The following is a 27052-nucleotide window of genomic DNA, read 5'->3' as shown; positions in this document are numbered from 1 at the left end:
CTTTACAATAGTTATCATTCCAACAAACCTTGACACTCCAGTGGTGCTGGAGCTGCTGTGCAAGGTACTCGCTGCCATTGGGAGCCACTTTAGGTTCAGTGACTTACCCAGGGCACATGGACACCGTACACTTTCTATACTTTAATAACATAATGTGATACATAATGGATATAAGTCAACATTTGTTCACTTTATTAAAAACAAGAGCAACACAACTCCATTTATAGACAATTATATACATATAATCATAAAGTGGCAATATTAATCACGTGACACCGTATTCTATCAAACACATTGACAGTACTTCATGGTCCAGTAAGGCAATGATCGGCTTGATGCTTTAAAGCAACAATAATGTTGGAAATGTGATGGGGGAGTATTATGGCTCTTCTCTGACACCACCACAATATTCACATCTGACACTTTGGCATCAAAAATATCATCGGACACCATACGCATTTAACTGACAGGCTCTTTGTATGGTAGCATTTATGATTAAGTCCCACAAAGGTGCTGTGGAGTAGTGAAAACTATTTACCTTCCTTCTTTAAATATAAGGCTCCAGAACATAAGGACATGGATAAAAAGTCTGATTTGATTTTTAACACATGTTCTTTTGAACAACAACCAAGGAATGTTTTCATAACTGCACATTTCTAAATCATTGTATGAATCTTTATAAATGAATGGGTGATGGAAAGTGCAGAATAAATGTGCTACACCATTCAGTACGGCACATTCATTCTTTACAGCCCTCAGATCAGGAAAACAAATGTATAGACATTCATAAAGATTTACAAATGATTTCATAGTTCAGCGTCATGAAAGGCATATAGAGAGTATTTCATATAATGTGGGCGCTGGCCTTGGAGTCTTGCATCAGCAGAGATATTCAGACCGGGAACTGTCACTCTTATAGGTCATCTGGGAGTCGATGCTTGACCTTGAACATAGCAGCATTCGCTCTGAATCATGAGTCGGTCTCCTGGCCCAAAGCTCAGTTGGGCGAGCGTTCAAAGTTCTTTGTTTCATTGAAATGGTCTCAAACTTCACATAGCTCTCTTTTTCCAGCTCCTCTTCATCTACACCAGTGTTGTGTCCCTTGCAGTAGAGAGCGAGGATCTTGTACAGCAGCAGAGCAATGAGAGGCAAAACCAAAGCACAGGCGATGCCGCTTATGATCATGAGAAGCTGGTTCTGCCCACCATCCTCTACGTTGTCCAGTGTGTAGAAGTCAATGCAAGGATCTTTTCCAGCAGCACTACCTTTCGCTACGAGGCAAACTGAGTACCTCATCCCAGATGACAGTCCATCTAGGAGCACTTTTCCACTGCCAGCATTTGTCTCCAGTGTTCTCTTAGCATCATCCTCACCATAGGGTGAATATACAACTGTAAGTGGGGCATCATTTGGTAACCCATCTGCTGCCCAGAGCAACACTGCACTGTCAACTGTTTCCTCTACAATCTTAAGGTCTTTTACAGACTTGGACGGATCACTTTTCTTGCTCTTTTCATCTGCTGCAAGTTTTCTGCCATTACCTCCCTGCTGATTTTTTGCTTGCTTAAAAGTGCCTTTCTGTAAACCACTGCTGGGGGTAGTTTTTGGCTTCCTAGCGGGTGGTGTTGAAGTTCTTGGAAGGAGTGTGGTCATGATTGAGGGTGATTCGGTAACATCTGTTGGGGGAATAAATGTTGTGCCTCGGCTGGTTGGTCCAGTTCCGATGCCAGTCCTTAGTGGAGGGATGGTGGTGCTGATGGTACCCGCAATCGAGACAGAAATGGTGGCTTCTGCACTGCCAGCAACATTCTTGGCTTTGCAGCTGTAGTTCCCAGCATCTTTGTACAATATCCCATGCAAGCTCATGATGGACCACCGGATGCCGTCTCCAGGTGACTCCTGGACTATATAATGAAGAACATAATATGGATTAGGTCTTTGTAGCACTGTTACCGCATCTGTGATGTTTATTTCTCAATCTAAATAATAATAATAAAACATGTAAATAGTGGCAAGGTTACTAAACAAGAAACACCATTGATTTTGCTTACTATAATTCATCCTGTTATACCTGTGTTGTTGACTGGTGAGCCATCTGACTTAGCCCAGTATAGACTTGGTGTTGGAAACCCGGTGGTGTCACAGCGCAGGAGAACATTACTGCCCAAAGGAGACGTGATCTTGGTTGCAGATGTCATCACTGTTGGTTTTACACAGTTGTCTAGTTCAGCACGCTGAAAAAGGACACCTGCCAGGTTCTCAGGTGCAGCACAGGTCAGGAATAGATCCATCAAAATCACTGGTGTGTTAACCATTTTGGAAATCTCAATCAGCTTGGAGATTTTACAGTCACAGAACCAGGGGTTGTCTTGGAGGCCTGAAGATGCAAAGATGGATTACAGTTATTAATTGTTGTTTCAGACAGTTGCTGTGCCAAACACCATGCTCTTAAAGGTTATGTTGCGATAAAGTATTTTTGTTAATCAGAGGACATATTGAGATGATGTTTTAAGAAGTGAATAGGAAATTTGCAAAATGACAAATATAGTTCTAGCAGAAGTTGGCTGCTATTTATGAACCACCCTTGAGCTTACATTTCTTTTAATTTTCCCCTTTCTATTTTGTAGGCATGATAATAGAATTCAAGAGCTAAGGAAGGGGGCGTGTCATTAAGCAGTTATGGAGTTTGTCATACAATTTGCTGTAAATACCTGGTGCACATAATAGGTGACCACATGTACCAGTGAACACTAAAGCCCCTTAACCCGATTAGTTTGTCTTAACACTGGCAAAGTACCTAAGCTGCCTCTGAGCTTCCTCCAAATTGTGGTGGCGTTCTTTTTCCATTAGCTTTGTTGTTAGTATAAACACCAATAGACCATTAACATCGTAACACTTTGTAATCCATGTGTCAAGTTTAAAACAATACTACATATTTGCAAATGTTATTAGAAACTGAAAATAAAGTTGCATTTAATGTTCTGTATTTTTATTAGCCCCAACCACAATGTTTACTTTTGTAATTTCTGTATTTGTTCATGATTTGGTTATGACAGATAGCACATCACATGTAGGATGGGCCATAGAATGTGTCTGTTTGTGCGCAGGCTGTTTTTTGTTTTTTTCCTGCCACCTAATCCTGTTTCTCCTTCAGGTACACCAGAGCACACCGCATGGATAAGCTAGCTTGCCCTTATATAGCCTATTAATAATATCCCTCCAGCAGTCCGAGCTGCAACACAGATGCAGTAAGCATGAATTCATTCATGTGTGTTTCAAAATAGACTCAATTTGAAAAAAGAAAAAGGTATTCAAAAGATGTGATTACATTTACAGGTGACTAAAATGTCAAACTCTGTCACTTAGCATATGACTGACATTTGACCTATTTGCTGTTTACAATGGGTCCAGTAGAGCTTAAAACTTGCAAGAGCTCAATTAAACCTTGTACACTGTGTTCAGGTTTAGTTTAACAAAGCCAGTGGTCAACTTTCAGTTGCATACTAGTAGTGTCTGATGACCAGCCAGTATGCACTAGGAGAACAAATCATCCCACTGCATACATGCAGTCACATGCAGTCTGTGTAACGCTTGTTTGCCAATATGTCCAATGGTGCAGAGGTTTCCAGATTGTTGTACAACTGGCAATTATGAGTGGTTCATTACATACCTCATGATGTTGTACAATTCTCACCATCCAGCAATGAATCCCCCCCAAGTGAGAAACTGTATCTGTAGCTTTCTGTTTTAATGAATCATTCACAGTCAAATTGATCTTGACCATTTCATTGCTTTACGTGTCTGCAAGAGTTCTTGTGATGTCAAGGAACTGTCAAGGACATCAGGTCTGCAGTAGGTCCAAGTTAAATGTCAGATACTAAAAGGTTTTTCTCCCGCAGTTCAGATTGAAGCAGAGTTTAGACCAAAGCTTCTGAGAACACAATAGTGGCAGTTTGATTGATCACGACCCTGAACTTTGACCCAACATGGGTTTAAACCCACCCTAAACAATAGCAGCCATGCTAATGACAGTCAGACAGCCCCCTGCAAATGTCATGACCTCACTCCAAGTTTACCAGCTTTAGATTCCTGTATTTTAAGGTAGTGTCATAGATTAGAGTATAAGAAATATAGTATTAAGCAGGAGATAGGTACAGTTTGTGCATTTACTTCCTATAATTACTGACAATATTTTTTTGGCTTTTGGATGCTACCATTTTCTTCCTTTTTTTGTCTTTACCTCTGGTGACTGTTTGAACTGCTACAGACTGCCTTATGGCGGCAATCGCCAAAATACCTTGTGCCAATTACCCACAGTCCTTGTTCTCATGCCAAAACGCTATGTCCTTTGAGTTACAAGCCAAATAACCTATCCTCGATCAAGACACGTGAGTATAAGCTGGTCAGTACTTTATATTGTGCACTTAAACTGGTGTCTGGTTGGTTATTCTTGTTTATGTACAATCATCACATTAGTTCAGGGATAAAGAGGAAGCCCTAATCATTATTAGTAGAAATGAGTTAGGGTTAGGTCAAAGCATATCGTCTTGCATCCTCAAGATGTGGTCATTTTAGTCAGTCGTCAGCTTTTGTTTTAAATATATATAAATATATGTTAACTGTATAACTTCACTGTTGCATATTATCTAAGGCAGAGGTCTTCAACAGGGGGTCCGCGACCCCTAGGGGGTCCACAGAGGTACTGCAGGGGGGTCGCCAAAATTCATCTTCCCGTAAATTTGTGTCTTTAAATACACATATACATAAGTAGGGGGTCCCCGCTCCGTCTCTCCATCAGTGTGGGGGTACTTGGCCTGGAAAACGTTGAAGACCCCTGATCTAAGGAATTTGGGGTCATGATGTACTGTGTCAGTTATTCTACAGTTAATCAGAACTTTAGCAATTAGTAATATAAATTAAGTGTGAGCTCTGACACTACTTAGAATAAGCTAATTTACCAGTCTCCTGGCAGTTACTACTGCTAAATCAGAATTACCGGTCTGGCTAGATTAATAGGTGATGAAATGATGTTCCTGAGGTAATTACAAACAACCCTAAATGTGTCCTTCCTTGGCCTTAATATCCTGTAAAATCGAGCCAGATGGAACATTTTCTCCTTACCTAACACAACTTTCTGGGAAGCATTAGAAGAGACAAGTACTCCATTAAAAGGTGGCCATATATCCATGAGATCAGAGGGCAGGGTGGTTAATTTGTTGCTGGATAGATCCAAGTAGGTAATGTTGAGGAGGTAGGGGATCGCCTCGTTGGGAACAACATTAATTCTGTTATTGTGGAGATCCAGTGTCCTCAGCCTCGGCATCTCTTTCAGAGACTCCCAAGGGAACATGGAGATCAAATTTCCATCCAGCCTCAGCTCATGAAGCACTTTTAGATTGTAGAAACTTCCAGTATCCACTGAAGTTATGGAGTTGTAGGTAATCCAAAGGTATCGTAGGTCCACTAGGTAGTAAAAAGCTTCTGTCGGGATTCGCCGCACTGCGGTTTTCTCTATACGAAGTTTGACTGTATCCACTGGAACATTGACAGGGATATCAGACATGTCCTGGTCATTGCAGAGCACAGATCTGAAAATCATAAATAAATAAGTTATAGGTTTTTATGTAACTGTTTTACAAAGGGTACCCTGGAACAACCAGATGTATCCTTTCACATATTAATGAAGTAATGATTATTGATCATTGAACTGTAGAATCCATCCATTCAATGTTCATCCAATCAAACACTGGTCCATCTAGTCAGACTGTCCATCATATGGGCTGAATTTTCTGACATGACTGTAGTCCACCTAAAGGACACTTCCCAGATGACAAGGTCAGAGCTAATCAACATAATCATTAGTGATTATAGACTACATAAGGTGGAATAACTGAAATCATGCACATGCAGTTTGTACAAAATAATTATTTTATAATTATTAGCATAGCATTATTACAAAGCAAGAACACCTTTAGCTCTTTTTTTCTTTTTCCTTTTTTGTCTGTTGTAGCCTCCTTTATGCCTGCTCTGGGGGGTTCAGACTCTTGGGATTTAGTGGTGTAAAAAGTAATTTTCATAGACAACTAATATTTAATTTCTGTGCCAAAATGTGAACCTGCATACTTATTTTATGCCCTTTTCAGTAGTACAACTGCCATCTCCCTGTTACCTTTTCCTAAATTTATAACAGGCATATATTGAAGTACATCTGACTTTCCTTTGTCTTTAGATGCATCACACAATAGTGTTCAGTGCTAATTGGACTCATTAGGTCTTTGTCAGGGTTAAATGGATTGGTGCCTTGTCAGGGAACATATATTATGTCGACACAAGTCAGTACACCATGTACAATCTGCATTGCGGTGACTTCTGGATAAGTCCGTACTGTTTACTTTCTGTGGATATAACACAGATGACACACATGTGGTTTGAGCACTTAGCATTTTATGTTACTTCAAACGTGTCCTGAGTCTCCCTGAAGTCTCTAAAAAGAATCCCAAGCCTAAGACCACATCAAGGTGGTAGGATTGTGTTTTTGCTTTTTGTGTTTTTACCCAAGTGACACTATAGCATAGGTGACCTAATTACGTAAATTATTAAAAATGTTGTGAAATTGATGTTCATCTTCAAAATTTATAAAATATACCAATTGCAGTTTGACTGAGCACAATTCAAGTTCAGTTTACCTGGTTCCAGCTCCTTCGGTACGTCCATGGAAAACACAGGTACACTGGGATGGACAGAAGGGACGAGCCATACTCAGGCAGCATAGGAATACATGCAGACAGAGAAGTCGACGCATGATGTCACCCAAATGCACCCAAAATGCTCACGTCGAGGAGATATCAGGAAAAAAGACATCAGGATTCATTGGGAGCCTGAGGATTTGTTCTTCCCAAAAAAACAAATGGAAAATAATGAAAAGAGCTTTCCATAAGCGCCAACGGTACACAGGCTGAGGATCTAATTACAGTACAGGTGACCTGTCAGATTGGCTGGGTGGGGGAGGGGTGGGGGAATTAGTGAGGGATTTTCTTGAAAGGGTCACGCAAGCCCGGCCAGTGTGGCACGATCAGTCTTTTCAAGATGGCGCCATTGAGCTAATTCTGGAGGGGTTTCTTTCACGTGACGAGCTATGCCTTCCCTTAATCCATTCAGTTAGCAACTTGGCCACTGGCTGTTTAAATTTTGCTCCTTTTGTTTTTTTAAACGTTAATGTTGTCGCCTATATATTCATTCATTCTTTGTTTGATTTCCCTCTGCATAGATTGGACTAAGCATGTATAGCATTTATTTACTATTTATTTTCTAATACTAGGTCATGTGGTTTGACCATTTGATGCCAACTTGATTCTAAAATAAGAAGACTGTAGTTTTTTTTCCAATGTAGTGACTCTCTGGATATTCCTTACATGTAAATGTATTATTCAGCTAGAGGCCATATTTAAGATGTGTGAGGGAGTTCTGTCTGGCACCAGGGTGCAAAATGTAATCCTGAATATGATTTATTGCCTGGCCGGGTGGATCAGTGGCCTCGGGTAGAGGGCCAAACTCAACCTGACCACTTATACACATTATGTAAACCTTTCATATTTTCTGCACAGTGCCTTATGGTAGTTTTTTTTTTTATCTTTTTTTTTTTTTAAATGCCGGCTTGAATTTCAGTATGTGCTGCTCTAACACATGAGCATTTTCTACTTGTCATTTCTTTTGTTCATATACATTGCAGCAGGTTTATCACACAAATAACATAGACAGATAGATAGGTAGATAGGTAGGTAGATAGATAGATAGATAGATAGATAGATAGATAGATAGATAGATGTGTGTACATAATTTTTTATTTCCTGCTTTTATTTGTATAGGGAGGAAAGGGTGACACCTAGTGGTATTATGTAGTTACTGAGTATATTTCCACCTGGAAGACGTAACATTTTTAAATCAATATACCTTTCTAAAGTACTGGCTCAAAACAAAATGGATACAGGACACCTTTAGTATTTATTAACAAGTACACAAGTGAATTTTATTTACGCAAGCAAATTTGATCATACAGGTCAAATAAGCCACTTCAAGCTGTTGGCACATGAATGTACAAAACAGATTTGATTTAAAGCCTGCTACTAAGCATCGGTAGTGAAAGTACAAAAGACTAATACGAGGAGAAAGCTGAAAGCATTTTTTTTTTTTTAGATCATTACAGAGTAAGCAATGTTGGTACAAGTATTGGCTTTAAGACATGATTGAAAGCTCATCACAAACTAAATAGACACAACTCAAAGACTAGAGTCTCTAATATCAGTAGCATAAGCGTGGGAGGTTTAGTACTGCACATATAAACAATGGGTTGGTCCAGCAAGACAGTCAAAAGTGTAAAAAATAAGGAGGTGGATTAAAGTAACTTTTGAGTCAATAAGACTATATTAATGCATGTCCATGCCACGAAAAACATCTAAATTCACAGTCTTTACTAACAGTACAGTTATCCAACTTTGAGTTGAACACCAATGCGCTTACATCTAGAGAGAAAGAGAGATAGAGAGAGAGAGAGAGAGAGAGAGAGAGAGAGAGAGAGCACAGAAATGGTCAAATAAGTGCAAGAAACTAGCTTGGAGAAATACTGACAAACAAAAGTCGCCAGGCAATGAACTGATAGGCCACCTGTGTAGAGTCGTATGGCATCAGGATGTGTGAGCAATAAGGTTACTGACATGGAAAAAGAAAAAAAAAAAAGAATACTGTTGACACACACTTTTCTCACATCTGATAATTCCACCCACTAACGCCATTACACCACCAATTTTTCATTCTTTTCAGCTGATGCAGAGTGGAATGATTTTATTCTCACATGAATTGTCCTTGAATGTCAGCGCTTAACATATAGGTATGCTTTAATATATCCGTATATACAGTGCAGAGTTCTGCAAAAAAAAGCCTAAAAACGGGATTATTAACGCATGTTTGCATGTGCTTTTGTGGCTAGACAATTGAATCATTCAAAGCCGTAAAATACATTAAAATGGCAAGATTATCTTAAAATAACCCCAAATTTTAGCTTTAATTGGCTAGTCCTGTCTCTATCACGTCTCCTGTTTAACAGGCTTGGCACGTCTAGCAAATATTCATTTCACTCTTGATTTGGTATTTATTATCGTGTTGTCTTGCTCTCGTATAGCTTGAAATAGAAAAACAGATTGAATTGCTTTTGTGAGAAAGTGGTTGTAATCCCTGGGAATAAATACTGGCATGGCAAAGGCTTACAATGCTTCATAGTGGTGTTGTGAGATTTAAAATATTTTCAAAACTAACCACCCGTTCACATACTGTACATAGTTCTTGAACATGAAATCTCCACACACGACATGAGAGATGTGCTTGAAAACCCTTTGAAGCCCCTGTTGACCCCCTCGGAAATCAGCAACAAAAAATAAATTATGCATGAGCGCAAAAATGACACTTAGTATCAAATAAAGTTCAAGAAAAATGAAAACAATTGTACATTAAATTAATTAAAGCGAAAAAAAATGCAGAAATACTACTGCTACTTCTGATTCTACAAACTACACTAAAACTACTATCAGCACTAAACAACTCTTATTCAAGAAAATTACAACTGCCATAATGAGAATCATAACACCATCCATGAGAGAGGTAAAGGGGCTTTTTTTTTTTCATCTGAAATGCTGTTTGCGACTGAGGAGGTTTGTGTGACACACCCTCCGCAGACCACATTGTCATATGACGCACCAGTGACATCAGCGGTGGCGAGGGCCCTAGGCGCCATCCGCCCCCTCCCCTCGGGAGGGGATGGTAGAGAGAGACAGATAGAAAGCAAGAAGAGAGAGAGAGGGAGAGAGGCCGGAGTGGCAGGGCCAGGCCTCACGCTGGGCTTTATGTGTAGGCGTTGAGACGCTCCTTGGAGCGAGTGGAGTGGATGTCGTGAAGCTCCTGCTCCTCCTTTGACTTGATGTCCTCGTACTTCTGCATCCGGCAGGCGTCCTTCACGTAGGCCCAGTTGGCAGACAGCACCATCAAGTAATGGATCTGTGAGGGGAAATTAGGAAGTTGGGACGCAATACTAAGCAACATGCTGATATTTATTCATGTTGAATTGAACATTAGATGTGTTGAAATAAATAATATTTCTTCAATCTGATTTAAAATTATTCTTACCAGAGATAGATGCAAAATAAAATGAGATCATGTGTTTACATCCCCAAAACATCAACAGGAACTTTATTTTTCCTCCAACTTTATTGACAGCACTGATTTAATTCAATAGAATAATATGTCCAAGCCACATTTTCAGTGGCGCCACTCACATCTGTACTGACTTCATTCATCTTTTCTTTTTTTCTTTTTCACTTGTTTGAACACCTGGTTGCTTTTTACCCTCCTTGAAACTCATCATGTCACCTGATTTTTACACCATGTAGGAAAAACGAGCAGAAAGAATGTGTTCTTTCCAGCCGGAACCTATTGCATCATGTGTTTACATGCTTATTGGGAGCTAAAATGTTCCTACTGAGATTATCAGAGGTTTAAAACAACTCTCCCCATCTGATTGAAGAGTTCTTCCACTTGGGCCAGTCCGTTCTGATTGTGTTGTGTTGTGTAATTTTTCTCATTGTTAGTGGAATACTATTGTCTGTGTAAATGCAGCAACTGATGCTTTAAAAGATGCAATGGAATAACATTATAGACTTCTCAGTTTAGTACTTATCCTAGTACTTTGAGGTTTGGGGGTTGACTGGCCCTTTAAATAATAATAATAATAACTTTATTGATATAGCACCTTTCCAAAACAAATGAGGAAAGAAATGGTCCAGCAGGTGGCAGCACGATGCTGACTGTAGTCCTGGACTTGTGTTACCATGGCAGCTAAGGTTATAATGAATGTATTGTGCTTTAATGACTGAGGTTGTAACACAGCTTCTCTTTTCACAAGGAATGAGTTTCATTGCTACACCCCTCCTTGATTATAAACTGCAGAAAGACCGATCAGGCGACTGAGATTCAAACACTAAAAACATTAACATTAATTCGTCCGTATTCCAGTTCCAGATAATAGTTGAGCTGGATGTATTTTTAAACACACTTGCCACTAATAGTGGCTTCAATTTTATTTTTTCAGCTCATTATTGGCATGGATCTGAGTGTGATTAATTATCTTTGCCAGCAGCTGGAAAGAAATAAACAGTCAAAGGAGCTCAGTGCAATTTGCACCATCATCTCTGACTAGCAAACACTTTCTGTTTCTCAGAAAATGGCTCCTCGCAAATTACTGAGTGATGTTTTCAACAATCTCCGAGCCTTTCTTCTTCCTGTTTCCATGACAACGGCATGACATGCCCGGCGCCTCCGAAAGAGGGAGGGAGACAAACCCTGTTTTTTTCACTGCACCAAAATGCCTTCTCTCCTATCTACAGCTATTCTCTCACATGCAAACACAACCAGCCACAACAAAACGCAGCTTGTTTCCCAGCGACAGTTTCTACTCTGTTACCTCCATTTTTACAAACACTGGAGATGTGAAAGATGCTCATTTTTTTGCCAACACCAAAGTCAGGAAAGAAAAATAGATATGGCATCAGTTTAAAACATATAGGTGTCGTCTGTGGTGTCTGCATCTGATTCAACAGGATTTAGGGATGTCTTTTGAGTAATGCTGGTCATATGTCTCACTGGTGGCTCACCATAGCGATAACAGCAGCTCCCGCTCCAGCGAGGGCACAGATGAACAGGTGGAATGTCATGTCCAGCTGCATCAAAATCAGATCACAGCACATGTTAGTCTGCAGAGTTTGCTGGACATCCTTGCTGTTCAAACTCGCACATGAAAATACAGTTGATACATTCACTTCATTCCTCCATAAATACAGTGTAATACCTGATAATTATACAGTAATTTATACATATCACGTCACACAAATATGCTCATTCAATGTCTGTGCATAGAGGCAGTAAAGATTCAATGTGGATTCTGTTTCCGGATGCGTGCAGTTCAGTTACCACAATATGTTGTGTCATACTATAATGTGACATGCAAATTTACAGCAGTCTGGTGCATTCACTGCGTAGACTTGGATTCAAATAGCTACGCCAGATCAAATGAGTATATACTTGGTTCAAGTACGCTTTTGTAGTTGTAATAGCATTTGGGGGTCTGTATGCTTGGTGTCATGATGGGTAGTGGTGAGCATCCTGAGGTTTTTTATTGGAACATTGCTTGTCCGTTGTGTGCACTCATATGAAATCATTGTAATAACCAACAATGTGTCATATAATAGAAACCTATCTTGAAGGAATTTGTAAAAACTTCCAAAATTCCTGTTATTTATAGCAATCATAGACATAGTTTGAGATAATAGTTACTTCTACAATACCTCATTGGATTCGCACATCTTGAAGAATCTCTCTGATCCAACGCACACAGTTTTCACCTCCGCAATTGGCACAATACCTGTCAAAAGTTGGCATATTTATAAACCAGTACAGATGTCAGAGTGGAGTGATGTGCAGTAAAAAAAAAAAAAGAAAAAAGGAAAAAAAGCACGGGCAGTGTTCAGAAAGTGGCTCACATGTACCAACACACCACTGCAATACAGCTCTACTCTACACATAGTCACACAGATGACATAAGGCCTTTAAGTTCATGGTGGCAGCACAAATGATTGTTGACACAGAAGCGGTATCAGTGGCTGCTTGTGGCTAATGGACTGAAAGAGGTGGCACTAATTGAAAATAATGAGCTGGGCATATAAGCTACTGATATGATGGACTTTCATCTTGGCTTAACGTGATGTTATAGTGTATCACTGTGGCCATTTGAAAAGAAACACATATATTGTAGTTGTACAAACAGTGATCGGCCCTTTACAGTGTTTGCTCACATTACGAATTCTTTATATGCCTAACTTAACAAACACCACTAGTTATCCATAGCCTGAAGACCTGCATTAGTCATTCAAGGGATTTTTACAGAAACACAATTGTGTCTTTACTTTGGTGAGCTAGGAAAGCACAACTTCAAAAGTTGGGGGCGTAGAGATCTGAGCAGGACACAAAATGGGGGACTCAGGGGGTTAAGAAATTGAGAACATCCATCCGTACCATATTGGCGTGGGTCCAGGCAGAGTGAAGCCCCCTCCAGCACAGTAGTATTTTGGCAAATATTCCAGATGTTGAAATATATGAAGACAGGGAGGGAAGTGAAGGCAGTCACTCCAAGCCAAGCCAGCATGAAGATATATGTCAGCATGATGAACTGAAAGATGAGCAGAGGACAACAGATTACAGCGACCAGGCAGTTGTGACTCATCAGACGTTGGACATGGACCTTCTGAGGGTGTCCTGTGGTGTCTGGCAACAGAATGTTGCTAGTGGGGGCCTTTGGGTCCTATGGGTTGAAGGGAGGGGCCTCTGTGGATCATCCCACAGATACTTGATCAGTTTGGGATCTAGTCAATTTGGAGGCCAGGTCAACACCTTGTGCTGTTCTTCAGCTTTTTTTGTTCCTAAAGCGTTTGTGTGTGTGTGTCTGTGTCAGGCTGCATCCTGCTGGGGATGGCTGCTGCCATCAAGGAGTGTCATTGCTATGGGGTGGGGGTGCCTGGTCGGGTCTAGGTGGGTGGTACATGTCTAAGTAACAACCAGGATGCCAGGTCAAGAAGTTTCCCAGGAGAACATTGGATTGTCACAAGATGGTCAGTGTTATTTACTTCTCCTGTTGGTGGTTTTAATGTTGTGGCTGATAGGTGTTTTTTAAATTGAAGATTACAAATTAGACTGATGTTTCTCATATCCTCATGTACAATTCGTTAACTGTAATGTTTTAGGACATTGTGGGACTCAGTTCCCTCCATCTGTTTTTGTCAACTTAACCAAGTTGGGTCACTGTGGCAACAGGCTAAGTATAGTATTTCTGTCTACCCCAATGTCTCCTCCCAACTGGTTGTGCCTCATAGGGGAGGTGCCCTGCACCTATCTTCACCAGATGCCCAAACCACTTCAACTGGCCCCTTACAATGCGAATGAGCAGTGACTCTACAGAGCCCAGCTACCCTACAAATGAAATTCTTTACGGCCACGTATATCTGCAATCTCTGTTTTTCAGTCACTACCCCAATTTGAATGACCATAGGTGATAGACTGACTGGTAAAACAAAAGTTTGTCTTGTCCTGCCAAAACCAGTGGCAGAGGTCTACAAATGGACACAGTTGTGTAGAAATCTACAAACCGTCTGGTGTGAAACAGTTGACTTTAAAAATACAAACTGTATGGTGTAAATGTGATATCCTTCAGGTTATAAGTTATCAGTATGCTCCGCTGTCCTCTTGCCCATTCCCATGACCACAAGATTAATGAACCCAGTGCCCACACATACCGTAGCATAGCTCATTTCCTGTCCCTGTGGAGCTTTAGACTTGCTAATCAATTATATCCCAGAGATCACATTGTTATTATTGCGGCAGATATGCTCCTTATGAGAGTGTTTCTAGTTCCGTGTTATGGCAGTATAATTACCCTGTGTTTTGCAGGGTGTCAAGGAATCTTTTTTAATCCTTTTTGCCCTGCTTTTTGTTAAACATGAACAAATACAAGTGGAGAGGTTATTGTCACAAAGTCTGAAAGCGAGTGCCAAATTCCAAAACATTTCCCTACCTAACCCATTCATGGAAACTCCCTGTGCCATGACCTGACATTCAGGTTATGTGATTACCAAATACTTTCCAGATAAGTGCAACAGCAGTTCCAGCTTTTATATACCGTAGTAGATGTGAAAATAACCAAATAACCAGATTTAAGGTGCAATTTTTAGGTAATGTGCAGTTAAATGGTGGCCCTACCCAAGCGCTGACACAGCGTCCGCAGGTGGTGATCTTGAAGTCTCCATACAGGTCTTTAATGGCTCCACTGGTAAAGAATCCCTCCACCATCAGCAGGATGCCATAGACGAAGAAAGCCGAAGCAATGCCATAGATCACATACTTGATAATGTCAATCCTGTAGAATGGATAGAGAACCACTGAAAACATCCCAACATGAAGAAGGTGCACTTCAGATGAAACAGAAATGCAAAAAAATACCCACACAGGAAGAGGCTATTCAGTCTTAATTTAAGTAGTGCTATTTGTCACATTTACCTCTGAAACCTCAGCTAGATTTTCGGTGTGGATATTTATTCTGTGTTGAACAGCGTATGTTCCCCCTTTGAAAGTACGCACAATGCTTTCTCCAACAACTATTCAGTTTGAGTCAGGACCTTTCCTACTCACATGGCAAAGACATCCAGTGTATCCACGGGGCTCCTAACCAACTCAAAGTAGTTCTGAAGGATGGTGACAGTTCCAGATAAGGCTTCATGTCCACAGCCGCAGAAAAGGGCCACACCCGCATACAGCAAGATAGTGGCTATGAGGGACGGGTATGGAATCCCACCCAGGCATTTGATGCAGCATTCAAGGCATCCTGAACACAAAGAGATCAATTGGTTAGTCGACAAAGACGACATCAAAGAAAAAAGAAACAACCAGATGTTTCAGTTTGGTGTGGAGTGACACAATTTAAAACAGGATTCTCTCTTTTTTTGCTGAACTGTAAATTATTTATTGCCAGTGGGCCAATGCATTTGCATGTTGTACAGTGTTCTTTCATTTTTGTTTCTTGAGAATCACCAAGCACAAGAACTTGACTAACGTTGACTGCAATAGTCTTCCTTCTCAACGATATATTGGCAGCTGACTTTTTTATGCATCAAGTGATAGAGTATTTGAAACTTCAAAACAATGTATGGTATTTGAAGGCCACTTCGACTTCAGGCATTTTTGAGTTGTGCACTATATTCGTTGTGTCAGTTGTTCAGCCCTGCAGAGGATGCTGACATTTTGAGCAGCATGAAAAAAACTCAGCCCGAGCTTTTTGTAGTGGTTCTGACCTTTAACCCCATTCTTCTTTGCACAACTTCCTGCCCCGGGGGTACTTAAGGTGACTAATAACAACTCAGCTCCAGCTTCAATCTCCGGTCGCACAGATTGCTCAAAAGCAGAGTCTGTAAATACTTGCAAGTGTGTATATATCAGTTGCTTAGATTTATGAGTCTCCATGTTGTGTCTATCTGTGTGTGGTTTTGGACTTCTAAGTCAGTGATTTGTCAGACTAACCACAACAAGGATGGAGATTCTTTCTGCAAGAACAACATTAATCATGTGTTGTAGATATAATACAGGTATATTAACCACACAGACACATTTTTTACAAAACCGGACTGATCTGAATCAGTTGGTGACTCCTCCTCATCTCCTCAGTTTCATGTCCAAGTCAATACATGCATGTCAAATGTAGAGAAATAGTTTATGGTTTATAAAAACTTAGAATTCCTCTTGATCATATACATATGATTGTACTCGTCTGCATTGACACTGCAGTCTTCCTTCCAGAAAGAGACTGTGTTAGTTTTCTCTTTCAGTTGTGGAAATGACAAAAGATTTCAGGATGTTTTCAGCACCATTGTTTTATGGTTGTTGAATTGTATTCACTTGTGTTGCAAAGCAGGAGTCAGAGCAATATCTCTCCTCCTCAACTCTCTGCTTCTGACTCAGATCTAGGCCTGAGCGGAATACCAAGTAGCTGGTCCGCCTGCTGGGCTGTGAGCACTCAGACGGTTGCTGCAGCTCCCACCCTCACCCAGGCTCGCCTAGATTATCTCAATCGTCGTTGGTGTAATCCTGTGCTAGACCGTAGAATGTCTTTTCCGCCTCCCTGCTTCATTTTTTAAAGCACTTTTGTCTAGAAAAAGGTTGGTTCGCAGTTTCCCAGTAACCTTTACAGCTTTTAGAATCTGCAGCTGCAGCTTTGAAAAAATCAATAGCTCAGTTTTTAATCAATGTTTTTTGACATGATTCTGTGCCCTGATTTGTGTTTTATATTCTGTCTGTGGTGCACACTTTGAATTATGACCAACACTAGCTCAAGTTTAAGGTCTATGAAGGTGGTACACGACTGAAGTTTGTATATGCTTTCATCTAAATTCCTTTTTCCTTTAGATAGATCGGAGTAGCAACACGTCATAGTCATTGACCATATACTAAACCCTCACTGACGTCACCCATTGGTTTCCTGACAAGCAATTTTGAAGCCCACCATCTTGGCAGTACCCGACTCTACTTAAAACTTGGCCAATTTATAAATGATCAAACAAGTGGAGTCTAGATGGATGGGTAACATCTAGGCAGACGGCTGGCAGTCGGTGAGGGCACCCACCTGTCACTCTGGATTATACATAACCTTTGGATTATACATAAGGCCTTTAAATCACAGAACAGGGTCGTTGTATAAAAAGTTACCCCCCATACTGTTGTCAGCAATGAGAAAAACTGTTTTTGTACCAGGTTGGAGGTTTATAGGAATCGACCCAGCCTTAAGTGGTGATTAGAGGAACTGTAGTTTTTGTCACTTCCACCCTGGCTTCATTTTTCAGTCTTGGATGTTGGGTCAAACTGGCGACTCCCCTACTGAACAGGTTAGTGGGACTGTGAGCTCATCTGTCTGCAGCATTTTCCAACACTCCCACTGGCTCACCTGAGGAGAAACACCAGATTCACGGCACACCTCACCTTTGGTGCCTTTTGGACCCATTAGGTACTTACAGTGCCATGACATTCACTCACAGGTGGTTTCACACCAATTCACACCTTAGCTTATGTGACTATCTGCCAGTAAATGTAATGCTGCCTCTTCCATGAGCTTCCATGATGAAACAACAAGTTTACAATTTCAATCCATAGTGTGTGAGTAAAGTGGTTTTGATTCGAGGGACACACACACCGTTCCACCGTTTTGATGGAAGGGCAGTCATTTCATCAAATTGCTTGATCTCTCCAGGTGTAGTGCTACTTGTCAGTGCAGGTGTGATCATAGGGTTAGGTGTATACATTAGTCATACTGTTATATCTGTTGCAGATGAATTGCATTGTCATCTATTGAGGCTACAACTAATGATGTTTTGGACTATATTTACTACAAGATATCAGACTTTCTCTGGACACTTAAGCTTGAAAAGGGCAGTGCCAAAACTCTGAGGTAAAATGCAGTTTTGTCAGCAAAACAGGCCTGCAGTGCAACACGACACCAGACACATTTCTGCCTACTTTGCAGTGTTTTCACCGTTAACCTCGGATTCATGACAAAAGGCAAAATAGTTGTCGGAAGATTCAGTTGTTCAGAGCTGCTCAGAATATTGTAAATCTTTGCGCAATGATAATTATGTCAAAATTACAGATCTGTTACTTCCTAGATAGTATCTTATTGTCACATTCACATCCCAAGCACCGTTTGGGTTTGGTTTCTATACCATCTATGACAGAGAGTGCTTCTGTCAGCACTTCTTCCTTCAGACTCATTATCTGGAGTTGCCTTATCGCTTCAGGAAGCAGGCACTGACAGGATTTATTGATGCAGCGGTGTTTATTGACAAGATAAGAGTGAGAGACGGAGACCAGTCACATATAGCCGCTTTAAGCTAGAATAACAATCCACTACTCAGTCATCTGAAGTACTCACTAATAGACAAATGTCATATTTATCCTCAGAGTTGGCCTCTTGTATGGCGAGCTGAGAACTTTCTGAAGCCACCGGACGTGAACTCCATTAAACAGTTAAGCAAATAAATACAGTCCCCTCTGAGACATGCCGGTGAGTTTTGGAGCTACAGCCGTGTGGAGCTGCCGCTTAAAATGAAGGGAGATGTGCGGTAATATAAATGATTTATGTCGTGGCCTCAATCAAGGTTTATCACCTTTGAATTATTTACATTTCTGCTCACAGATTAAACCAGCAAATCTGCCCGCTCTTCAGTTCAAATGTAATTTGCTTTTCCCTGACACACAACGGCGCCAATCAAATCAGTAATCCACTGCTTCTTTCAGAAGTAGTTAGAATTTTTACAGTTTGAGAGCTATAAAAAAACATGACGTCGTCTACGTGACTTGACTGAACGGAAGTGCTGTTTCCATGGAAACAGTCGAAAGATGAAGCTACAGGTTGGATGACAGTATTAGTGAGTGGATGTAACAAGAGTGATGTTTTATTGGTTGCCTGCTCTTAATTTTGTGGAAGGGGAAACCCCTTGCACTCAGTAAAGAGAGGTGTACAGCGTTAGGTAATGGAACAATTTAAAATTAGTGCAGCATAGTATATATAGTCTTTGTGATTTAAGTAGATACTGATAATAGTTATCTTATAGTAACTGCCTCTCTTTATTCAGCTATTCTTTATCTTTCTTGATGTTTTTAAAGGGACTATAATGCTGTGATTTGTCTCTGTCCTGCCCCAGTACATCAGCCTCTTCTTGTCACCGTCTCTGCATTAAACTAAACTTCCTCTCATAGCAGTTCATGGTGCTCATTTCCTCCCTCCATTGATCTTAACTGACTGCAAGATTGAGCTGGGGAAAAATGGTGGTGCATAGTGACTCTGAGAGCTACTGGATGCTTGATCCATAATTTAGAAGTGGCACAGAGCAGCAGAGCACAATCCCTGTACATTACTTATTCATGGTCTCTGCTTAGTCCAACGTTACCTGCAATAAAACTAAAAGATCCCATGCCTGATGAGGAGTCGAACGTATTTGAATTGATCTCGCTAGGTGTAGGACTACTTGTCTTTTTAAGTACCCACTGACAGTCAAGTTGGGAATTTCGTCCATCGAAGGTGATTTCAATGGTCCAGTTGCAGCAATGACAACGAACTTTGGCGTCCACTGGCCGAACAGGAGGTGGTTTGGTGCCCCTCGTAAATATTTTTTATGGTGGAAACTGTTAAAATTGCGTGTTTATGTATTTTTTTCTTACAAACCGGATACTTTTCTCAAATTACTTAAGGTTTCATGAGCTTAAACATCTTTAAAATGATATCTTCTTTTCAAATTAACACACATTTACACATTATAGGGACAGACATATATGAAAATTTCTTCCCACTTTTCAAAGGCCAGGATTATAAATCTGTATTCACAGGGATTAATTGTATTCAAATTTTGAACAAAGAGAGACAGGATTTTAGATTTTAATTTCAATTTTATCCTCCACATTTTATCCTTTGTATTTGTTTTTAAAATGGGGGGAAAGCAAAGCCTACGTGACCCCAAACACTGCGGCCCAATCAACAGAAGGCATCTCCCTAATACAAAGAGAAAGGATGACCCCCTCCCAAGGCCCCTCCCACCTCCCACTTCTCCTCCATCTGTCAGTGTCATGTCCGACAGGCAAGAGGTACACACACACACACACGCACACACACATTCTCACCCCGCCAGTCAACTTTCACAGGAGGTGAGGTTGTCCTTAAATAATGTTTAGACCTAAATGGCGTCCTTCAAAGGAAACATGGCTCTTGGGCCAGTTTGGGTAAATTTAGATATGATTTCCTTACATTTCTACCCTGCAAATGATTCAGATTTTAAAATATTATCAAGCATTTTCTTGAATACTGCTACGAAATGATTCCACTATTACATTTAACACTTTTTTTCAAACTAGAAGCGTCATTTCTTTAGCCCTTTTGAATTGAGTTGTGGTTGTGATGTCAAACACCAATATAAAGAAAAACTTTGATGCCTGACAGCAATTTGTTGATGCTTTACTAACACACAGTTAGTGTCGAGACAAATGAGCAAAATCACCTCATTTTTCATTTAATCTTTTAGAAAAGCTGTGAGACAGAAACTGAAACTTAAAGGAAATATTTGCAGCAGCATAATATGGGCTGTAAACACCTGCCTTCTCAGGAGTACACTGGAAAAATGTTTGCATTGGAAAAAAGTCAGAGTCTGTTTGAGTTCATGCCTAAAGACCTTTCTTTTAAGGTCATAGTGCATTGATATTAAGGCCAATTGAGGCTTTCTAATACTTTCATACATATATGAAAGCTTATAGCTTTTTAATATAGCTTTTGAATATTTAATTAGTTTTTTCGTTTCTTAATTTTAGTGAAATATCCATCCACAGTTGGCAAAATACTGTATTTCATTCATTCATCTTCTGTAACCGCTTGTCCTGTGAAGGGTCGTGGGGGGGCTGGAGCCTATCCCAGCTGTTGGGCGAGAGGCGGGGTACACCCTGGACAGGTCTCCAGTCTATCACAGGGCTGACACAGAGAGACAGACAACCATTCACACTCACATTCACACGTACGGCCAATTAAGAATCACCAACGAACCTAACCAGCATGTCTTTGGACAGTGGGAGGAAGCTGGAGTACCTGGAGAGAACCCAGACACAGGGAGAACCTGCAAATTCACAGAAAGGCCCAGTCGGCCCATGGATTCGAACCCGGAACCTTCTTGCTGTGAGGCATCAGTGCTCCAATTTAATAATATTTCAAAAAAAAAAAAAGACTTTACCTCATAATAATAATCTTTGCTGGCACATTGGTAATTCATTTTCTTTTTGAAGGGATATAGGAACACTTATAACCTCAGGGAAAATAATAAGATGTTTTATTAGAGGAGGAAATTAACAAAAAATAATTAAAGGAAATGAGGGAGAAATTAGAGAATCTAATTTTCTGCGTGGTGCATGTTGACTTCACGTACACGGCATCTTTTTTTGCGCATACAGCTCGCAGTTATGAGTTCCTCGTTAGGAGTTTTGAATGGGGGGTGGGGTGGCAGTGAGCCTGGTCAGAGAGAGAGAGAGAGAGAGAGAGAGAGAGAGAGAGATCTCAGTGGGGGGATGGTGTGACTGTGTCAGTCTGAGGGTAATGGGCGTATACTCGTCTCCTTGCTTTCCTTGTTCCTCTTAATGCAGCCCCCCTTCCCCTGTAGCGAGCAGGTTTTTTTTTTTTTTTTCCATGCCCCCATCTCCTCTGCGCATGTTTAATCAACCAGTATGGTTGCCATGTCAACCACAGCGCAAAATCTGAGAATAGGCCGGGTACTTCAGAGCCGTGACCCACTTACTGTATGTCAACAAATTCAGTGGGACAATAGTGAATGAAACACATTACTCGCCATAACCCCTCTGGGCAGAGAGGACGTTTTACAGGCCAGGTCCAAAAAGCTACTGATTTCCTCTCCTTCTTTATTTTTTCTGAGATGTAATAGCCCGAACATGACTGTGTGACAGCGGAGCAGGGACGTGTCTTTTGTCCAAGCCAAGTTCTTTCCAGGAACTGAGGGGCAAATGTCAAAAACCCAGCAGAAAAGATAAGGGATGTTTTTCAATTTCTGCACTTTAGCCGTGGAGGTTGTTTCCCTTTTCCAGGATGAAATGAGCCTAAATGTCTGGATGGTTAACATTAGAAGCAGTCAGGACCAGAGATTTAAGTGACAGCTCCCAAACAATAGATTAGTTAGTACTAGCTTGTCTTCAGTATTACAATGAATAGGGCATTATTCTATAAAGCTGCATTTCATTTTAGAATATTTTGAATAAGTATCAATTATTTAATCTTCTTAAACTATTATTTTCAAGTCTGTCTCTAAAATGAGCCTAAACACATAAATACAAAAGTTGAAACAGAATAAGGCAAAACCACCACAATCTTCAATGATAACAGTATCATGTTTGCGGTTTCGAATTTAAACACCTGTTAAGTCATATCTAAAAATCTATACCAGGACGTCATCCCTGAGAACAATAAGACAAGCCTCAGACGTTCTCCACTAATAGTTCCAATAAATGTTAGAGGAACAATTGGTGGAACTCCCTTGACTTCTTCTGGGCCGGGTGCAAGCTAGGAGTCAGAACAATGAGAAGGAGAGCAGGGAGCACTGATACTGTACCCAGCTGAAGCTATTGTGTCAGCGCGAAAAAGGCTTGTAACAGCACCCGGGCCATCCCTCAACATAGACTCTCAGTTGAGGTCTTTACTAATTTAATTCTTTGCTACTCTTTAATGTAAAATAACAAACCCTAGAGGATGCTGCTGTTTAAATAAAAAGGAATGAGTTTATGAATGTTTCAAATGAATAATTTCTACAAAAATAAGTCAGAATATGGTCCTATATACTGGCAAACCACCAGTCTAACCCCCAAACCCATGTTCACAGCAGCTTCCTCTGTATCCAGCATGCCTACCCTCAATGCAAATTTGACATTTGTTGTAGGAGCTGTAAATTTAGAGTGCATGAAACTCAGTGAACCATTTAATAAACACAAAAACAAAAGTCTTATCATTGTTTTTTTTGTTCTGCGTTGTCACTTGACAGAATCTTATCTGATTGTGGAAAATATCAATGAGATCCTCCACGTGTAACCACTTGCCAAGTCAGTATCCTGATCAAACCGATCAAGCGGAAGGACAAGCGGTGCCTTGCAGAGTGGGTTCTTGGCTCAGGCAACGCTAACAGGTGTGCCTTTCTCAGTTTTTCCATTCAGCAGCAATTAACAATATCGAGTGCAGGAGTTATCTTCAGAATGCTGGTTAGTCTGTTCTTGTATGGACCGTATTACTCCCTCCTACGTTTATTTGCAGAATTTCTTTAGAAAACTTGAATCATTTCTGCCCCGATAATAGAAACCCGGTTGTTCAGCTGTAGGGCGTTGGTTTGCTCCCTGTTGCCGATGGCCACTTTGGAACATAGAGTGCTCTCCTATATTTGGCTAGCCGCTGAAGTGAGCAGAGCCCACCTGGTGCATCTGACTCATAATCTGAGATTTGCAGCCTCAGAAGAGGAAAACAGAAGGGCATTAGCGTGCTGTGAGTGCACTCGTTGACACCTGTACCCCATCAGAGGTGGAAGTACCAATTTATTCACGATTTGTTGTTAACTTGGATGATTTCTGCAGCGTGTTACACAAGCAAAATGATGTCGAACATCGGAAATTCGTAATATATATAAATTTTATAGAATAACCTATAAATCTCAAAACAGTCACATTTTCATAGTGAAGCAGCGTTGACATTCATAAGCTTTTAAAATCGCAATGAGCAGGCAGATATTTTTTTAGATTACTTCGCTGTAAGCATTGCTCGCTTGAATGTCAACAGTTTCTTCTCAACTTCTGACTTGATCTTTGTCGGACAAAACTTTGCTCTGGGCCAACAACAGAGCAACAGATAGCTAGCCTGGAACATTTCCATTCTATGCTCAACGCTTCCTGCATTGATTTATTCATGTCTTATAAAGTGTTACTGTAGAGTAAGGCCAGTTATGTTGTGGATGCAGCTTTAACCTGAGTATGAGCAGCGATTCTTAGTGATTGCAGCATTTTACAGAGTGACAGGCATGAAATGAAAACGAAATGGAACAAAACCTGACAGGGTGACGTTAATGTCCAACTTGCCTCAATCGGCTGTTGTCTTCAACAATCAGCAGAGGTGCTGTCTAGTTATCATTTAATAAAAGATGCACTAAATTAGGTGACCAGACCTTGTCTTAATTACACTGTGTCATGCTTGATGACACAAGAAGAATTGGAGCCTGGGAAGAAGAGAGAATGTGTCTTTGAATCCACTGATTGCATATATTTTTTTCACTCACAAGGAAATCAAATACAAATCAAACGCAAATCTTCCAAATCTTATAGCATTTTGTAGGACCTGGTTGTTTGTAGTCTTGTATTTAAGTTGGCCTGGCATACAACACTGTCACAGCCAGTCACACCCTGCACTTTTATTTCACTGCATACACATCATTTGAAATAATATTTGTGACAGGCATAACAGATATGACGTAACCTGATGTAGTTACATGAAACATAATCAACAACTTAAGATTTGTGGTTTAAAAGTACTAAAAAAAATGCACACAAGATGCTACTGGCCAAAAACAAATGTTTACTTTGTGTGTGTACTGACACATTTTCATAAATGCTTGTCACACAGGTGGCAGTAGAACAGCAAGCAACTGCTTAAATGTTCCATAATGGTGGGTGGCATATATGGAGCCCACTTTAGCAGCGATTTACTTTACATCCATCTCTTTTTGGATGTTGAGCAATTTCACAGTATTAAATGCTCCTGTAGTGACTGACTCTATCCTCTCTATTCTCCTTCCCTGAGTTATGAGCGCTAAGCCATCCTTTCTAACAAGTGACACCGACAAAACAATTACGTCATCTGCAACTAAAAAAAAAAAAAAAAAACTCTACTCAGCCGTATCTCTGCAATGTCTTGTGATGACCATCTCTGACTGCACTTGAATAAATCTGTAGCCCTCTTTTTACGTTCTGTTAGATCTTCAGGAAAATAAAGAAAACGCTGAGCTGGACTTTGGCTCGTACATGAGTTTGTATTACGTAATACAAAACAGTCCCATGCCTAAATGAATGAACAGAGAATGCACAAGTGCATGGTTAACCCGCATGGCTGCATCCCTCAGTTCAGTTGAACACTTTAGATAGTGGCCAGGTCTGACTGATTTTGCTCTCCAAGCAGGAATGCCTGTGTACACATAGCCATGGCAACTAAAAAGCTTTCAACCAAATCTTTATTAAGAGTTCCAGCACTGCACTCCCTCAGTCTCACCTCCTCTCACTGTCCCTTCTTTTACTTAATTTCTCCTTTTTGTCTTCCTGCCTCCCACACTCTCAGATGCAGTGAACTATTCCTGTGCTACTGAAATGTCATCAGCAGGAGTGGGTGAAGAGAGAGTAGATAATAACTACACTTGGCCACTGCCATGGCAACTGTTTCAGCTTGTGTGTGTGCCTGTGAGAAGCGCTAGTTTGCAGGGAGGAGAGACGGGAGGGGAGGAAAACACAAACATGTGAAGCCATGTCTGTCACATGAAGTACAGCTGAGAGGGAGGGAGGCACTGGCTGCAGACATTAAGGTGTTTTTTATACAAAAGCAGCATCACGCCCACCTTTGTTTATGTGTCACATCAGGATTTCTTTAAAAGAATGACTTTAGTCACGTTGTTTTAGCCTACATATAAACAGAAATACACTCCTTTGCTTTAAAGAGTCCCAACCACACACTGAATCATTCATGCAGAGGAAAAAAAGCAGTGGAGGGGTGATGTATAAATAGCAGTTTCACTTTGCACAAAGCAAACACTGCCCGTCTTAAATGCATAAAAGGAAAACCTGCATCAAATCCACAGTGAATGTCGCAAAGCGCTGCTGCAAGATACAACGTCTGGGTATTTGTACACAAAGGACAGGACCCGAGAGCTGATGGATTAATGAGTGTAGATGCTTGCTTTGGTTCTTTACTCTTCGTGTTCCTTTCTCAGTCATCACGACAAGCATGAAAGCCTTATCAAGCAAACAAAGGCAGTCCAGCCCTCGCTGGAGCAGTTCACACCCCTCTGTCGACCCAAACAGCACAAACAGACGTGCACTTTTCAGTAGAGTGCTGATACTCAGTGGACAAAGGAATTACCCCAAACAGCTGCTCCCCTATTCAGAGAGAGAAAGGCTAACATTTGTGCATTTGTCTCTGCAGAGACGCCACTGACACCCTGACAAAATATCCATGTCAAATTTACTTGAAAAAACTCCATACAGACGTGCAGTAAAAGGCTTTCTTACCTTTCTGGGTCTGCCCCTCATCCATGTCTTCTTCCATCGTGCAGATGTTGTTTTTAGAGAGACTAGATTTAAAAGAAAATGAAGGGTTTCGGTTGCAGGTTTAAAACCTTACTTATTTTTGGGGTAATCCACTAAGCACTTCCTCTTTGTTTCTCCTGCCTCACTGTCCCACTTGCTCTAGATGTCCCTACTGAACGCTGAGATTGCCTGTCAGTTGAGGTTTCTGTCAAGTGTCTGGGCGATGCGAGGGATCACTGAGTCTTTGTGGTACTGTTCATTGCGAGCTGCCGTAGCAAGTGCTGAAAACCTCCTTGGTCCCCGGTGGAGACGGAGGAGAAGGCGGGAGGGAGGGGGGGGGCTGGATTGAGCAGAGGGTGGTCTCTATGGTAGGCAGGAAAGTGCATGTGGGACAAAGGGATATGCAGATGTAAAAGGCAGGTGTGTGGAAAATGTGGAAATACTACACTGGAAGCAGAACTGGGGTAAAGGCTGAGCTGCAGTCTAGACCTGTAGACTGAGTCATGTAGACAGGAGTGATTCCAAATGTGGGTCAACATTACTTGCCTTACCC

At 40.8% G+C, this 27052-nt stretch overlaps 2 protein-coding genes across 3 annotated transcripts; both read right to left on the bottom strand.

Annotated features, from left to right (window-relative positions):
- Positions 1–382: 382 nt before the first annotated feature.
- Positions 383–6802, bottom strand: lrit3a (info leucine-rich repeat, immunoglobulin-like and transmembrane domains 3a; the record flags this gene model as incomplete). The annotated part of the gene is made up of 4 exons (XM_084550512.1): positions 383–1904; positions 2072–2377; positions 5122–5588; positions 6687–6802. 4 exons carry the CDS (start codon positions 6800–6802, stop codon positions 880–882), a joined length of 1914 nt encoding a protein of 637 aa, XP_084406638.1. The 3' UTR covers positions 383–879.
- A 2673-nt stretch (positions 6803–9475) lies between these two features.
- Positions 9476–26518, bottom strand: gpm6aa (glycoprotein M6Aa; the record flags this gene model as incomplete). 2 transcript variants are annotated; one of them, XM_084550171.1, is made up of 7 exons in its annotated part: positions 9476–10044; positions 11697–11762; positions 12387–12463; positions 13114–13267; positions 14851–15007; positions 15280–15472; positions 26482–26518. In XM_084550171.1, 7 exons carry the CDS (start codon positions 26516–26518, stop codon positions 9892–9894), a joined length of 837 nt encoding a protein of 278 aa, XP_084406297.1. In that variant the 3' UTR covers positions 9476–9891. The 2 variants fall into 2 exon arrangements, with proteins under 2 accessions (XP_084406297.1, XP_084406296.1); XM_084550170.1 differs by lacking the exon at positions 26482–26518 and having other exon boundaries at positions 15280–15768.
- Positions 26519–27052: the final 534 nt, after the last annotated feature.

Source organism: Chelon labrosus (genome assembly GCF_963514085.1).
Source record: "Chelon labrosus genome assembly, chromosome: 8".
Lineage (NCBI taxonomy): Eukaryota > Metazoa > Chordata > Actinopteri > Mugiliformes > Mugilidae > Chelon > Chelon labrosus.
This window is presented reverse-complemented; position numbering and strand designations above follow the sequence as displayed.